General features: G+C 36.6%; 1 protein-coding gene across 3 annotated transcripts in view; it reads left to right on the top strand.

Moving 5' to 3' along the window:
• The window catches only part of LOC138189975 (probable serine/threonine-protein kinase dyrk2), a 267,046-nt gene that overhangs the window by 216,147 nt on the left and 33,029 nt on the right, over positions 1–17,870 (top strand). For all 3 annotated transcript variants that reach the window (XM_069132330.1, XM_069132328.1, XM_069132329.1), the window contains one exon: positions 571–726. In XM_069132330.1, the coding sequence (XP_068988431.1) occupies positions 571–726 (156 nt within the window). The remainder of the gene's footprint in view (positions 1–570; positions 727–17,870) is intronic.

Genomic DNA, 17,870 nt, shown 5'->3' with positions numbered 1-17,870 from the left:
ATCGGTAGCGAGTGATGAGTGATTAGGAGAATATAGCGTGCACGTGGTAAGAATTTGTTATGATCGCTATATACGCACGTAGATAATTAAGAAGAGAGAGAAGCCAGTGTGAATCACTGAAGAGTCGAAAGTTGTCACAGGAAAGTCGTATAAAGATGAAAGTAAGAGTTACATTTCAAAGAGACAAAGTTAGATTATTATTATATTTCTATTTTATTAAATATATATGCGTATAGTTTTTACCATTTTATTATATACATATACATATAAAGAATAACAACAAATTTGATGAAACATGCAAATGAATAAACTGTTTAGTTTTTATCCAACACGCAGAAAATATACAAAAGAACAACTCTGCTAAAGTATCGTTTCAAAATTTGACCAATAAGTAACGCTTTTGAGAAAAAGAGCGGCGCTCGTTAATTTTTCCTCGACCTCGTATTTTATCAGAGATGCAACGTCGACGGGTTCCAACCTCATTATCATAGAGAACCAACAGAAAAAAAGAGAGAGAAAAATACGTTTGCCCCAAGCATTGTTCTAACGCGCGTCGATATTTCATTTCAGAGTCCTGGAACGCTGCACAAAGATGTCGGTGGTGCTGGTACCAAGGTCAGCGGAAAGACGGTCGGCGGTGTCGGCTCTGCAACCCTCACTTCACTCTCCTCCATTAATAATACATCCAACACCAGCCAGAACAAGAATAATCCAGTATCCCAAGAGGTAAGTCAACAGATCGACTAATATTTAGTCGAAAGATGCAGCAATATTTTTGTGTCATCATATTTTAGTACATCTGTGATTGAATCAGATGTAGGACTCGACTAGTCTCTGATCTCAACTACTTGTTATTAATGTTCAGAAGTCAACTTTTATCCGTACACTTTATAAAGAATCATCCAAAATTCCCAAAATACACCGACGTAAATTTACGAAATTATTAGACGAAGAATCAGAAACTGGTATTTCTGATGTTACATTTCGCTGCGAATTTTCTGAACAATCCGATAATAGAAGAATCACTCGAAATCGTCGCACGAATTTCGTTCTAAATAGCTTTCTTTTTTCATGACACAGTTTCTTCTTAAAAGTCCCGCCTTTTGCATTCAGTCATTCAACAATATTCGGTGGCACAAGGTGACGCGTATAAAAATAATTACCCTTCGTTGCCATGCACGAAATCGAGTAACTCGCCTTGACTTCGACCGTCCGACGTAAAAAACTGGAACGAACCAGAAGTTCGACAACTTTCGATCGATCTCATCTTATTAATAACGTCAGTTTCAACATCGATGCCGAAACGAGGCTTAACTCCTTATGTCTACGGCCACGTTTTGTAATTAAGTAGCATTTGCAGTTGTTTTCACGCTTACATGCTAGAAGGAATGACAAGAATGAAAGATTGAAACGAGTCCAACCCTTTCAAGATCGAACTCTATTTTAGCCTGCGAGAAAAATTGCTCCTTATCGATTGTGAACGATAGAAGCAGGTTTCTTGTTGGATGGTTTTTCGAGGAACACATAACACACTAGTCTATGGCCAATTTTCTAAAAATATTTATTAATCATTAACCTCGGAAACACATCTATTTGGGTAGTTTTTAAAAGAAGTAAAAAAAATATATTTATTATTTAGTCAATCAATAACTTGTTAAAGTATCGAGTGTAAAAGGGTTAATAGCAAAAGTACGTAGTTCTTGCCGCCTCTGTAATTCACGTGCATCCTCGGTCGTTTTCTGAATCAGCCTACTTCCCTGCGATATTTCATTCGGTTCGATCGGCTAATCCTCCTCCAGGTCGCGCGTCGCTAGCGATTACTTCTTCTGGTGACCTCGCGTGGAGAGCTATGGTTTCCAGCATCTCCGGCGTCGCTTCAATTGTGCCATGTCACCGCCATTTGTCACCTTTAATGTTCTGCCTCTCTCCCCTTCTGTGTCTTCATCCCTCTTCCCCTTCTCTTTTTTGTCTCTGTTCGCCGCGGCGTTATGCGGCAAAGATGATCGAATTTCGTTGCGTGGCGCAAGTTGCGCAACCGAAGCTGACGCGACGCACGCTGCCGCCTCCTATCGCGCAGCATAATTTTTAAGCGCAGAGACAACGCCAGTCTGACGACTGCAGACTCTTATCTGCAGAGGCACATGCGACACCGTCATTTGCCACTTGCAACTCTCTACCTCCATCTCACTCAGTATTATCGTGTTTCTTCGATTTTTCTCCCTCTTTTTACTTTTTTCTTTCTCTTCTTCTCTTTCTTCTTCGTTCTTACGCTTTATTAAGTTCCGTTGCTTTTCGTTTTTTGCGGTCTAGTGCTTTCACTGGTTTAGTGTTACACTGCTTGTGGATAGTAAAGTGTTTTTGTGAATGTTTCTCGACTTTCGTTTTTTTATTAATTCGCCATGACCTTACAATTGTGTAAATACATGGCGTTTATCATATTACAGTTGGAATACGTAGCTGCTTAAAAATAGAAGCAGATTCTAACAGGAAGAAAGCATCGGGATTTTTTGTGGTCATAAAATCAGTCAGGCGTTGAAGTTTATCATGTTTCGAAAACCCGGCGCACTAATTTGAAACACGTAGAGAAGATAAGAAGCTCGAGTATCGTTTAGGACCGACCATATCAAATCTATTTAAATTATGTGTGCTTATTTCCGTATATGTAGTACGTTTAGCAAATTTCTTTCTGGATTATGCAATTTGGAAAACTGACTGATAATTTGGAAGGCTTGGAAAAACATGTGATCGCACAAAACACATGTCTGTTGTAGTGTAAAATTTCAAATAGCAATTCACAATCGAATTTTCACAATTCGAGACTCAAGGTGGTTCGCGGCTACATCAAACGATATCACTGTTTTAATACTTTAATTCGCGACATCGCTGTGTCGTTTCCATCGTGATACGAACAAGGTGGCGTTACGCGTATCTACTTCGATAATTCTATTATTATATTTTCGGATTAATATTTCGAGTTATTTGTATTACACCTGCATTGTCTGCTTTATCTCGATCACTTTGTTAGATGTTGCAATGTTTATCAGAAATAACACGTATTTCATATGTACAGTGGAAAATCGGTTATCTAGATACAAAATAACTTCTAGATACAAAATAGTTCGATAAAACGTTAATAATGTATCGGTTATCGGTTATCTAGAGTCTGAATTCTACGTTAAATTCGGGCAAAAGGAAACGTTAATAGATAATCACGTACAAAATCTTCATGCTTTGATACTTTATAATACGTTTCGATCACGAAGATTTTACTCCATAATGATGCATAATGAAATCAATTTTTAATTAATCAGAAATTCAAATTAGAAATTAGAAATTTGTACGTTTAATTGTATCGCAAGACACGGCTTAATTAATTGCAATTAATTCAATCGTTTCTAATTTCAAAAATTTTCTTGCTTTCCTTTGCCTATTTCAATTGTCTATTTAAATTAAATAAACGAAGTAAGACGTAGAGAGAGAGTTGCATATGTTACGTAGGTAAACATCCAGCCAGGGAACTCGAAGTGTGCGGTTTAATCGAGGCCCTCGGACTAATTCATACGTGAATTTAGAAAGTCCATTGCCGGGATTTACATCTAATTGTTTCGCGGCTTGCGCAACTGCTACGCGAAAGCCTTAGTGTTCCGTGTATATATTGCTTCCCTCTTCCACTCTTCCTCTCTTTGTCTTTTTCGAGCACAAAGAGAAATAGAGAAACTGATTCGTAACGGAAAAATTAATAAGGAACGTATTGGAATAGGATGTTGGTGGATTAGGTAACTGCGGCTTGTTTCTGATTTATTACCGTTATTACGTTAAAAATTCATTAGTAATATAATAACTACTAATAATTACTAGTACAGTTTATCGAAGTTTGGGATTCACAAAATTTTAGAAAACTGTATCTACGTTAAATAAGAATTTCTTGAAATTAGAATAAAATAAGAATCTTTCCTTTGTAATTTATATGTATATATTTTATTCGCTTCAAATCCATAGAAGAATTAGATATATGGGTAATAAGACAAACATACATCAAGTATATTGGTATCTATGAGATAAGGATTACTAAATTTTAAGCAGTCGTGAATTGATACTCGTGTGAATAAGAGCATAACAGTACATCCATTCTGATTATTGTTTTAAGTTTTCCCGTTGATCAGTTTATTTTCCCCAGTGTGTATTAAAAAGAGTAATATATAGTAAACGTATATATATTTGATCATATTACATATTTGTATCCATGAAGACTGAAGATGTTAAACTTTTTACCTTTATTATTTTTTCAAGAAAACGAGCATGCCATATAGCACAGGTAACGAAATTAATGCCTATACATCACGCGCAAAATATTAAAAAAAGTACACATAAGACATTAATTAAAATAAACAATCGCGATATACACACAGAAAACTATAGCGAAGAAAATCCATACGCTTAATAATCGTATTATCGGTCGAGTGAAATTATGATTTCTCGATCAACGAGTATATCTAATGGAGTCATTAGTAGCGTATTTGCTTTTTCCTCGAAATCCATCGTGTCATTCACGTACAATTTTCCTTAGCACGGAGAACTGCGTGGCGTAACGATGATAAAACCGCACGTTGCCCACCGCAGATTGAGCAGATTACGTAGACGACGGAGAGGGACTAATCGGAAAGTTGTCTCCTTGAGATGTCGGACTGATCCGTCATGCGATTCTCTTTTGTCTATTCGTGACCGTGTAGTTAGATCGTACTTATGTAAACGAACAAAGATATTTTGTTTCTCGAGGTAAAATAACAGGTTACTTACGTTCGTAAGAGTATTTGCAGTTGGTTTGCACGTTCTCCGTAAGGTTGTACCAATTAGGAAAAGCTGCATTTTTCAAGGGAACTCCGCTTTTACCGACAGAACCGCGTTGGTCAAGGATCAGCAGTTTTGTAAGCGGAATTGACATACATATTTATGCACTTTCTACGTACCACTGAGTGCAGTTAGATGGACACAGTTTGATGTTTTGCGAAGCATGGACCGTGGTGGTATGAATTAAAAAACAGATTTCTTTTCTTTTTTATTTGGTTCATTTCAACGCAATGAAACTCTATCGCGTGTATATACTTTTCATGTTCAATCGTATAGCTATAAAATGGAGAAGCTTAGGACAAAAACGAACCTTTCTTTGGCCAAGCGAAAGGATACTTTAGCTTCTTTTATCTTCAATATTTTTAAATAAAATATTCATCATCTTACATAATTCCCATAAGCGTACCAGTAATTATATGCAGAAAAATCATGCCCAATTAAATCACGAAGTTGTAACCCCGTAACCAAAGCTTTTATAAAACCGTTTCACTTTCATTCAATGATAAGTCAAGGCATTATTATTTAAAGTATGGAAAAATTTGACAAGTACTGTATTTGTTACGAGCCCAATTGTTCTAAAAGATAATGGTACGTCACTATCGTAACTACATAAATCACGAGATTTAAAATACGTAGGTACGTGATTACGTAACTTGCAAGTTATATATCGTTATAGAGGTTTAACGTTTCTTACTTAATGAAAGAAGTAAGGAGCACGGTGAATCGTGGTTTAATGCGCGATTAGTTTGAATCAATGAGTCATTGAAGAATTTTTATCCGGGTTTCGAAATCCGTCAACCAGCTGTAGAAGTGCATCGGCGCTCATTCTCAGCGACAAGGAGCGTATTATGCAATGACGAATGGCTTATTCGGCGTGTCAGCGAACGATTATTTCGCGAGTGTCGCTTGCAATCCCTGGAATATCGGATTTTATTGCCGCTATTACGTGTAACACCGGATAATTTTTATATCGGTAACGTTTAAACGATAATGAAACATAAACAAAAAGAAATGACTGTCCCCAAATAAAGAATACATCACCGATGATAAAAGTTAATACTTCGACGTCGATCGAAACAGCTGAATTTATATCTTGCTTTTTCCAACGAGTGGTATAATTGATAGAGCTTGATTCCTGATAGAGATTCGATGAAATATCGATGTCAAGGCAAGGGAAATTAATCGTCTCGATAGAATCGATAGAAGTAATTTTTTTTAACGATGCTGAATCTGATTAACGTTCTTGTGCAAACAGCGACATTTAATCAAGGATGTTCTAATAGATTATTTCTAGTAGTTTATGTGAGTATAGCTAATCTTAACTGACTTGATATTATTGGATAATGGTGTAGCTATATATTTATTTTGTTGAATTTTTGATATTTCAAGATTGTTGTCAATATTATTAAGAGGTTTATATTGGGTTGGCAACTAAGTAATTGCGGATTTTTTCATTAGGTAGGTGTTGACAAAATCCGCAATCACTTAGTTGCCAACCCAATAGTACGGTATATCGTGTAAAAAAAAATTTGAATATTTGTTAATTCGTGCAATTGGCTTTGGATCTACGTTGGAATAATTTTGAAATGAAAGTTACAGATTACAGCTTCTCTTTCAATTCTAGGTACATATTTATCATAACATATAATGCTTAGTAAATAGAACGCCGAGGCTAGATTACGAGGTATCTCATTCTTGACTTCGAATGTCCACTGAATTGAAGGTAAATTGGTATAATTGCTAAATTAGCTTAATAATTTTGCTTTAACAACCATCTTTCGCAAGAAAAGGTATGCGAAATACCCTTATGCAAATAGAAAACAAATTCGTTAGACAGTAGAATATTTAAGAAAATCTCTTGACTAGAATCCAAGATATTAACAAAAGTTGTAAGAACCTTCCTATCTTAAACCTCTTATCATACAAGGTATCTTTACTCAAAACACTATTTATGAATAATTGATACCATCTCTGATATATAATTATAGATTATGTACTCGATTTCATAATTTATTACATTAGGATGTGTTAAAAGACATCTGTGTTGTTCATTGCAAAAGGATATTTTACCGAAATAAAACGAATAATAACAAAAGACACGATTGAAATACGTACTACCATAATAATATTTGTGTCAGCAATACACAAAAACTTACTCGAATATTTACTTTCACAAACTGCTGAACAATTGCACAAAAACCAGACGATTTCATTTTTTTACATTCACCAAGTCACCTTGCCCATTTACCATAGTGGGTAGAAATGACAGGATCATCGAACGAAATGTTTCTTTTTCTTCTAATCCTACCATCGATACAGAGTCACTAAAGGTTTTTACCATGGTGAAACTTTTTATTGTACGCTAACAAGGAATGTAAGTACACGGTGAAATATGTACACTGGAGAGACGTCGCCTTAATAGACTTGTGTTTTACGCAGTGTGTCACGAGCGTCATGCAAGCATAAGAAGGCTTTGCATAAACCATAAACGTGGTGGCGCAGGCGGTGTAACTCGATCGGCTGGCATTGTATCTCGGATTTCGCGATAGCATAAATATGCTACCTGCGGAGCGGGCCCGATGTTAACGATCCTAAGGAAAAGTAACATAATGCCGGCCAATTCAGCGCACCGGTAAATCCTAACTGCGACGGAAATTTTTCGACAACGATGCCCATCGTCTCGTTTAACCTTTGCACCGCGGTTTCCGAGTTGTTTTAACGCAGTGTTACGTAAAAGCAATACGAATGAATATTGATAGACATGGAAAGATATTTTCAAATGACGATCGTTTTATGCGTCTTTCTTTTTTGCTATGACAATATCGTATTAAATCTTTGAAAAGTTTCAATATAAGATTTCTGAATTTTGAAACAACAATTTTATCGTAGTTGCATTGTAGTAAAGTTAAGTAATCCTTTCATATAGAATTTCTTTGTGAATTAGTAAAATTCAAGTTGAGTTGACTCGCACGACGATGTGTTAACAACGTACACGTAGTAACAAACGATGAAAGAATTATTTTCAAATAGTGGGTTTATTGTAAAATTATATTCTATATTGAATCGTGAGTTATTTTGAATCACGTGATATCACTAATACCATTGAATATTATTAATAATAATGCGGTACTTTTAAGTACATTATGCGCACAAATAAGCAAATTTCCATAGAACGAAATAGTTTTGCTGTTACTAAACGATTAAGTTTATGACTTGGAAAGCAGTTAATGAAGTTTAAGAACAATTTAACGACGTTAAATTGTAGAAAAAAGGCAATTCGTACGAGGTACGAGGTGTCCATTAGTCAGCGAGCAGTGCTGTAAGTTAGGTTGTTAAAGTGCAGAGGTTATTAGAGTATCATGAATAAAGATGAAAGCAACTAAGAACTAAAAACTTTGATGACATTAGAAAACTTTCTATTGTTTATTTCTTTAGAAAAAAATCCCCATGGAGTCGTATTAATCTTTCTTCGTTATACAAGTGGTCACAAAGTACATGCTGGGTACATCGAGTTGTCTTCTTTGTTTGTTCATTAAAATGAAAAAAAATATAAAATAAAGTGTATCACACGACATGTAATAGCTCTTTGCGACTTTCTATTATAATAAAGTATAATTTTAAACACAAAATACGTCAAGTACTAGAAAGCTCATTTGAGAAACTTTCTAAAATGAAGAAGAACCTATAGGTCTCTGATAAATATTCATACACCTGGCAAGTGTATTTTCTAGTCAAATAGTTGAGCTATTACAAGATTTCTATCTGTTTCATGAATATAAAAAGGCAAAGTTCTTCGCGAGTCATTATTAGAAACCATTAAAAACTATAAGCCTAGAAACCAGATCAATTCAAACATTGGTAACGTTAAATGATCGGAACTAAAATTCTCCATTGCGATTTATCCGATTTGTCATTTTCCCTTGCGCGTCTATTTTCTAGAGAGCTGGTCGATTAATATGATATAACGAGAATAAATTTTAATCGTGAATTAACTTAATACGTCTCACTGTTCCGGTAACGCGTTTCCTCGCTTTTGTGTAAACAAGTTACGGTAGCTAGTGACTGATACGAGAGACGATTACGAAAATCGTTGCCCAATAATTTACGTTGCGCTCCGGTCGGATTTCCACCTAAACTCCAAAGTAGTGCATAACTTCAGAATCATTGATATAATCGTTGAGTTAAATACTACGTCGTTGCCACGTACTCGCAGAGAAGATACAACGACACACTTTTCGCGGCAAAACAAAAGGTTTCTCGTGTGAGCATAAGCTAAAACTCGTGGTATTATTCATTGGACGAGGTTTGTAACGCGTGTAATCATAGTTTGCGATACGTTGAAGACACGTTACATGAAATTATGCGAAGAGAAACGTCTCGCAATTAATCCTCCGTGCTGTGGATATCGCACGCGCATTAATCACGAAGTTAAATAGACTCGTACAAGTCACGGCTCGTTTAAAAATTTTGCAATATTCGTTCTTTTTTTTTTTTTTTTCTTTTTGCTCTCGCGAAGCAAACGAGCTCGTCAAGTAGTGCGTTAAAAATCGTAGGGCCGCGCGTAAAAAACTGCATTACAATTGCCCATATGAAAGTATAATTTTGACATAGAAAGCGCTCAACACGGCTGTTTAATCGTTTTCCTAACTTTTCCTCTTTGTCTCGAGGATCCCAAGGTTAGGGATTATGAATCGCGTTTCCTTCCGTCTTTGATGTCTGATTTCTGTTTACTTGGGAACAAGGAACAATGATATTAGGATATTTCGTCTCATGTTTCTTAATTAGTTGATCGTTCGTAATTGATTGTACGCGTAACACGAAGATTTGAAAAACAAATTGTGGCTTATAAATAAAAAACAATATTGAATACATACATTTAATTAATATGAAATTTTATTTTTCAATTCTTACTACGCAATTTACAATGAAAGATAGGTGACGTTGTAATAACTGAAACAGTTGCCGCAACGAGGATAGTAATTTGAATATCAATCAATAAAAACCAACTGAAAATCAAATTGTTTTTCCAGACATTCGTAGTCGATTAACATTCGTATTTTAATAAACTTTCGCACTTTTGAACACGAAACCCGTACCTTCCTTTCCATTCCAATAAATACAATTTAAATTGAAGTTGCTTAGTGCTGCAAATTCCACAATTTAATCGCAAGTCCTACAGGCGTCGAAATTTTTAATTGAAAACGCCACGGTACAATCGAATTGTTATATCAATTAATACTTTCAAGTGAATCTATTGCCACAATCAATCTAAGAATCGAAGCAACAAGTGCCGTAAACTTTAATCAACAACATATGAAGCATAATAGAACTATAAAACGTTGCAACGACCCTGAATGCTATAACATTCATCGATGCCATCGTTGATGGAGAATCCACTTTCCGACCACGCCATATCTCTTCTACTTATAATACATATATCGCGCATTAGAATCGTACAAGCTTTCAAACTTAATCTCCAGCGATAGACACGTTGCAAGCTCGTTTTCGTGCCGTCGATACGACCAATTGTGTTTCAGGCAATGAGGTTCAACAAGTAAGTAAATTACAGGCGGAACCAATACGTAGTGAAGCGTGAGCCTGACCGATAGACATTGCCTGCGGCAACGTTTGAAAATCACGGCCAACCGTTGCGTTGATTAGCCGTTCCGCCGTGTCTGTTCGTCGAATTCCGAGGTCCTTGGAAACGCATAACACACACAGGCGTTTTCACCATCGCCTACACTCTGTACAATGTGTGTCTCGGTGTCTCCGTGTACACGGCCGTGCCACGCCATTATACCGTTATCCTCATACGCACTTTGACTTTATGCGCCCGTGCATATGTGGGTCTCTCGGGTGCGCTTATAGCTATGCTAATGGAGATACCATTTGTCCAGGCGATTATAAGGCCGAGTATACAGCGTCGTCGGGCGAAAGCCCACGACACCACGTTTCTCGGCTTCTTCGTTGAAGACACTCTATGGCTATTTGCACGCGTGAAGATACGCGTGTAACGATGTACGTATGATAGATATCGACGATGTACGCATGATAGATATCGACGATGTACGCAACGGTTTTCAGTTCGTGGTACAATCGAGGTCAGCGATGTTCTACGGTTCACAGTAAGGCAAAAATCGAGAATGACGAAGTTGCGTGGAAGCCTTCAATCTCGAGAAAATCAGAATTGAACACCTGCGAATTTATATGGAAATTTTAACTACGCAGGAATGGACAATTGACGGGGGATTATTACGCGTGTGAAAATAAGTAAGAAACGTAGATTGAAATTTTGATTGGCTTAAAAGACATTGTTTTGAAGAGAATGGAGTTTCAATATGCTTGGGCAAAAATTGATACACGCTCGGCAAATATTCTAATTCGATTTTCTCCAGAACGTAGTCTTATACCGAACAAAATTTTATAGCTAGAAATAAATTAAAATTCACCTATCTAAAATTCATTCACTTTCGTCAATTTCTAATTTCATGGACATAGAAGTTTCCGATTAAAGGATGATCCGGTTATCAGATTAATTAAGAAACAAACAAGTGATCAACGCTCGTTGTCAACCACCTTATTAACTGGATACTGCATTGCATGAGTATCTTCCTGTGTTTTACAATATGTACTTCTGATTGCGTATCTCATCATGCATCTTCCTGTGGAAGTAGCCTTAGGCTCGTTGTCGGCTATACTTACATGGATCGGCTGCATCGTTTGCGGTTTCCTTTACTTTATTTGACGCTTAGTCAAGCGTCGGCTGTTCACGTGTAGCAACGACAAATCGAGGAAGAAGCTTTCCTCGAGCTAATCAATTCCTGCCTAGCTACTCTTATCATGTGGTATTATGCGATCATATACGATTTTTAGCGAGTTGAGCAATCGTTTTGAATTCTTAGATTTGAAAGTAAATTACAGAGAGAAAGAGGGGAGAGAGAGGAGGGGAGAGACGATTAAATCCGATATGCAAATTTTGAATAAATAAATTCGGATTGAGTAGGAGATGGAATTGTGAAAATAAAACCGAGTTACTAAAATTAACCGTTGATTTCGATCACGAAGTTTGCCAGATTGCCAGGCCTTGAACATGATCCTTGAGCGCATGGCAACAGGGAAGCCCTGCAGATTGCCGACAGAAATATGCGAAACAGAATTACCTGTTATACAACAGTGTACAGGAAATCCGTTGTTAAACTTCGCGGCTTAGTAACTAAATATTAATCTCCTTAGTGTCAATTTAAAACTCGGATGAAGCGTAAAGTAGTCGAGAATCAATTTGACAAGCCTCTTCGACGACTCCCCGTCGATAAACATCTCTTTGAAAACCATTGACAGTAAAAATATACAGTTGGGTTTCGTCATTAACCCATTACGAACCATGTAATAGCTTTTCTATGTTACAATTTTATCATTGAATTACACTACACATCGTTGAATTTCTTTAATCTATTAGGCGTCAATGTTGTGTCAACGCAACATATCATTCACAATGTTTTTATTCGCTTAATATTCTTTTTGCTGTTATTTCCTCCACTTAGATCCTATAATTTTATGAAATTTAAGCGACTAAGAATCAGTTCTTTGAACGTAGAAGAAATATTGGCGAAAAAAGTATAAAACGAATCCTTGGAACTGTCTTTAATAGCTAGAAAATAGAATCCGATAATATAATTTGATTGAAAAATTTGTAAATAAAATGACGCGATCGTTCCAGAAATCCAATACCGAGTCGATTTCACTAATAATTTCCAACCAACCGATAATCATATACGTTTCACTAGTAACGAAATTTTCTCCAATTCTACGAAGAAAGGAAAACTACAGTCAGAAGGAAATTCGAGCTAACCATGGCATGTACGATAGTCAGAAAGTTATGTTCATACGAAGGAGACGTGTATCAGCAGTATCACGTCGTTTGTGATTCATTTAGGCGGAAATTGGTTTCGAAAGGTCGTCGAAAGTTGATTTGCGGCTAAGCTATCATTGACTCCGCTTAAATATGCATTATGTTGATTCGATTTATGTCCTTCTTTTCACTGATGCCTTTCAGTTAACGTTTCAATAGATTTCTTGTTATCGCCGTGAATATGCTCGCGTGAATGATAATGAAGTCGTCATTCTACCGAAGCGCGCCGCTTCAAATAGATAATTGTCTACTGAAATGTCTGTAACGCCTAGTAGGAGGATGTTTCCGATTGTCTAATGGCCGAGCTCGAATAAATTAGAGAAACAAGGTACCATCGGATCAGATGTATAAAATTCCTTTCTCTGTTAATGTTTTATTCATTTGTGATCAGCTCGGGTATCGATTGTGATACAATTTTAATCGCAATACGGTAATGAGTGTCTAAATGTTTAATATTTAATAACTTTCTCTACTTATATTTATAAAAACAAAAATTTCCATAAACATCTACAGTATAATTATAATTATACACCAGATGAGAAGTATTCCACAAAACTATTAACATTCGTATCATTGAAAGTAGTTACCGAAAAAATTTAATCTCGATTCTTAAAACAACAGTAAATAAAATTAACTAACTTTCAATAATAAGACGATCGCACAAAGAACAATCAATTAATCGAAAACCACGATGCTCGATACGAAGTAAAATATAAAAATACATATACTTGAAATACATACTACCTATACATGTATGTATTTCTAACGTAAAATGTTCTAGTTGTACCACTTTCATCCATAGGAACTTCCTAGTAACAACGCCGGTAACCGCAGCTAACTAAACAGTATATCACATTACAGTAATAAAAAAACAGGACAAGCAACGAGCAAGAAACGTGTCTAGTGTCTAACAATGCTGATCGCAGAACACGCCTACTTATAATTGCTTCGCAACAGTGTGCACGAAAAACGCGTGCATCGCGAGATTACCCGAGGATGTTCGGACGGGTTGCGTTTCCACCGCGAGCACATCGCCATTAATAATCGCAACGGACGATCGAAAATTACTAATTCGATAGAGACGTTTATCAGGAAGTGCAATCACGACGAGGCTGCGTTCCTTGTAATTCCGCACGCGATGGACGTCATGCGGGATACGTAGATACAAATCACAATTACGCCTTTGTAAACGTCGCTTGATGCCGGTAAGTGGCGGCAGGCATGTGTGGTCTAACTGACAAAAGGACAATGAACCGTGTTAGTAGCTCCGTAGCCGTCCGGTGTACCGAGATAACCAGTTTTGGTTATCAACGAAATTATCCCTGTTGGTATCCGTGTTTCGTGTAATTTTATTCAGGGTCTTCGAACTTCACGCGTGCCACCGGAAATTTCTAACACGCGAAGGACGAGGCAATTTCTTACATTTTCTAATACCGTTTTTTATGGAACAAAATTGTGAAAAAGTATTATATTTGGGACGTACAATTTGATTTAGGTTTCAAGCTATAGAAGTCGCTTTTAAGATTATTTTTGTTTATCACCGTTTGCTATATTGTTATCGTCCCGAGTATCAATGAAACACGTTTGTACTACGGTGCGAATTAATTCGTGATTAATTGATGAATCGTTGAAGATGTAAAGGACAATGGGCAGTACAATGGGAGAGACTGTAAGCTTACAGTGTATTTACGAAAATCATTTAAATATCCATTTAAATATTCACTTTCAAAATACGCTATTTACGATATAGAACAATTTCTTTTTTTAACAGACATAATTTTCCTCGCCAAACGATATTTCATCTACTCAAGTGTAGGATATACCGCAAACCATCTTATTCCTTCAAGCTAGTTACACCACAAAGAACTAACGAATTGAATATAAAAGCATCTCTATATTGAAATATTCGTGTTACATAATCGATCATTCGGAACAAAGGGAAAAATCCGCCTTCGTTGAAAAACGTTGCACGAGCGTTTACTTCTTTCCTTCCGGCTAACTCTAGCAAATAAAATCGACAAAAGAAACAACAACAAGGAAAAGAAAAACGTCAAAGAAACCTCCCCAGGTTTTCGCATTTAATGAACGACAAGTGCTCGAATAAGTGACATCGATTCTTGTTCACGTGCCTGCACCGGGTCAAGTGGTTCAGAGTCCGAGAGAGTGGTTCGCTAATTAAAGACGAAGAGGACTCTGGCCTGCGCGACGCTGTCTATCGGCCGATACGGTTGAACGCCCCACGAAATTGCATCTTCCGCGTCCTAGACCCCTTCTCTACAGCTCTTCCGTGTCGTTATTAAAACTTTGAACATAAATCACGTCGAGTTCGAACGTTGCTTCGGCTCTCATCGTTGTACGTCTCGATAATTACGGTTTTTGCGCGAACCTTGGCCGAGAAAGGCAATGTAACCAGCTGTGTTCTTCTTTTGTGATGGCCGGGAACAGGCAGCACGCGATTTTGCTATCTATGATACAACGACGAGGCCGATCCTGTATTAATTTCGCCCCACCTAGATCAAAGACGTTGCTGCAAGGGCCACGCGTAGATCCCGTTAGTCGCCATTGGTTCACAGGGTTAATAGAACCGTTCCGATGATTCGTCGATTCACGATCGTGCAGTTAGATAAGCGTCGAAACACTCGATTAACCCTTTTGCTGTTTCGCGTGTAAAAGAAGTAAGGAGGAAAATATGGAAGCATTTGTTTCATTTACACGATCTTTAGGTATAAGGAAGTTGCCTTGAGACTTCGATTTGAGATCTTACAGGCAACTGTGTGGGATGGTGTTATGTTTGGTATACCGTGTCAGGTATCGAATTTCGAATTACTTTGGTGTTATGCATATATTGTAATATGTATATGCCGTGAAGCATTTTTGTAAACACTTTTAACCGTAAAGTAGTGAAATTCTATGAAGATTAATTTCGTTTGTTTTTTAATGCGATGTATACTAGAAAGCTTGGAATATTTAAAGTAAAAAAGCATTTTCTATATCATATTGACATGTTATTTAACTCTATCTTTTGGAACGAAATTTTAATTAGTACATTTATCGAAGCGTGAACGATACGTAGAACTAATTCGACAATTTCTAGGAAGAGAAACAAAGAAAAGGAAACAAGAAAATAACGAACTAAAAGTAAACATAATTTTATCTACTCTTTTATTGCATTGAGCATCGGAATTCCAATAGATCGAATCTCTCCTGTTTTTGAGAAATCGACGACGCTTCTGTCTCTTACATAATGGCGCTTGAGGACTGCGCCAACGTTTGTTCGTATCGACTTCGCTTCCGGTAGCTTATAACAGAGAAAGAAAGAAAGAAAGGCCGTCACGTGACTTCCGTCGGCTCGTTCGCGCGTTTACACGGCAAACAATGCGCATTTCCATACGCGTATCTCGGTGCATACGAAAGATGTGTTTACGGACTGGCCACGTCGACGATCGTGTTTGCGTTCGATGGGATGAAAACATCGTTGTAATTTCGACGTTCCACCGATGAATATCGATGAAAAAAGCGGTTCTATCGACTGCGCAACTGTAGCATGTTGTTTCGGTTACCAGATATCTTTTTGCAAATAAACCGAATTTTTCGCTTCTGTTTGTGTAGCGGATATTTTCATAGATTTCTAAATTTTTAAAGATATTCTTGTTTGCTGAAAATTGTTCGTGGCTGGTATTTAAGTTTCCTCGCTCTTTCATTTGACTTGTTTTAATTTTGTTCATAAATTTCTACGGTGATGAACGTGTAATTGATCAGAGAAATTAATATAACGTTATTCATTTAATATAACGTTTATGCTCGTTGTATTATTCATAAATTAATATTTTAAATTGTCAGAGAATATACTGTTACCTCTATAGAATCTTTAATTTGTATAATTTTTCGACACGAAATTATTACATAGAATTCCGACGGACGCGGAATCAAGAGACTTACAAAAACACACAGATCGCGATGATTATCGTTCTCTAATTGCCTTCCGCTCTGCCAGAGACGGGCTTCAGTCGAATTGAAATGTAAACGAGAAACGGAATGCAACCTGTTTAAAAACTAATTCGCTATCTCACTAATGTGGCTGGCGATAAAATATATTATTAACTATGTACGAACAGTCGGTTTGCGCTGACGTAAAAATTTCAAGCGAATTCAACGCGTTACGAAGTTGTCGTGCACGATATTATAACATCGTTAATTAGATTTAACGACGCCTTGCTTTCGAAACGGTTTGATGATTTGACGAACTCTATGTTGCTTTAATTTTATCGTTCAATTATCGACGAGCAAGAAGCGAAAAGTAAACGACTCGATAATCATCGCGATCAAACCTCCGCTAATTTTATTCGTAATTTACGTTCCTTGAAATATCTACGCGGTAATTAACAGCGTCGGAGAAGTTAACCAACCGTGTTTTATCATCGAGTAATCTAATTTAATAGAGCAAATCGTACTTTTCCTCTTTGACGTTATATGTATTTTCCGCTTCTTCGTTTTCTCTTTTCATCATCAAGAAAAATTGAATATCACTTTTTTCTAGAGTTTGTCTGTCGTCGCAAATGAAACTCTAACACGCAGTATCTAATATTAAATCAAATGTTGCTATTATTTTTATTCCAATTAGGTTATTCGATTCAACTTTCTAACATTCTAATCGTAGTAACATGTTTTCTACCATTATGATCCTATTTCCTAACATTTGCGTTTTAAGGATTTTTTAAATATCTTTCTCGTCTCTGTTTCTCCTTTGATCTGAGTCCTATAATTTTACGCAATTTGAACAAATTGAAGTATTTATAACTCTATGACGAACTACCTCTTTTTTCTAAGCCACAAAGATATTGTTGGAATTTCGAGTTTGTAAAAATGGACTTTTATAAAGTTTCAATTATTCTGTTGTATTCTTTGTACCTTAGAGAAATTATATGTTAATTATATGTTGGTTTTCTGCGTTTTTCCCTAACGTTGTACATCTTTTTATTACTCAGCCTTTAAAAGGTAAATCATGCTACGAATGAGGACAATCGTGACATAAATGAGTACAAAGACCAGGCGAAGTCAAAGCAACAACGCGAGACAGCGATTAACGTTTTCCGGCTTCCAAAAGCAAATATCT

This window comes from Bombus flavifrons, chromosome 2 (genome assembly GCF_040668555.2).
Source record: "Bombus flavifrons isolate JBK064 chromosome 2, iyBomFlav1_principal, whole genome shotgun sequence".
Classification (NCBI taxonomy): domain Eukaryota; kingdom Metazoa; phylum Arthropoda; class Insecta; order Hymenoptera; family Apidae; genus Bombus; species Bombus flavifrons.
This window is presented reverse-complemented; position numbering and strand designations above follow the sequence as displayed.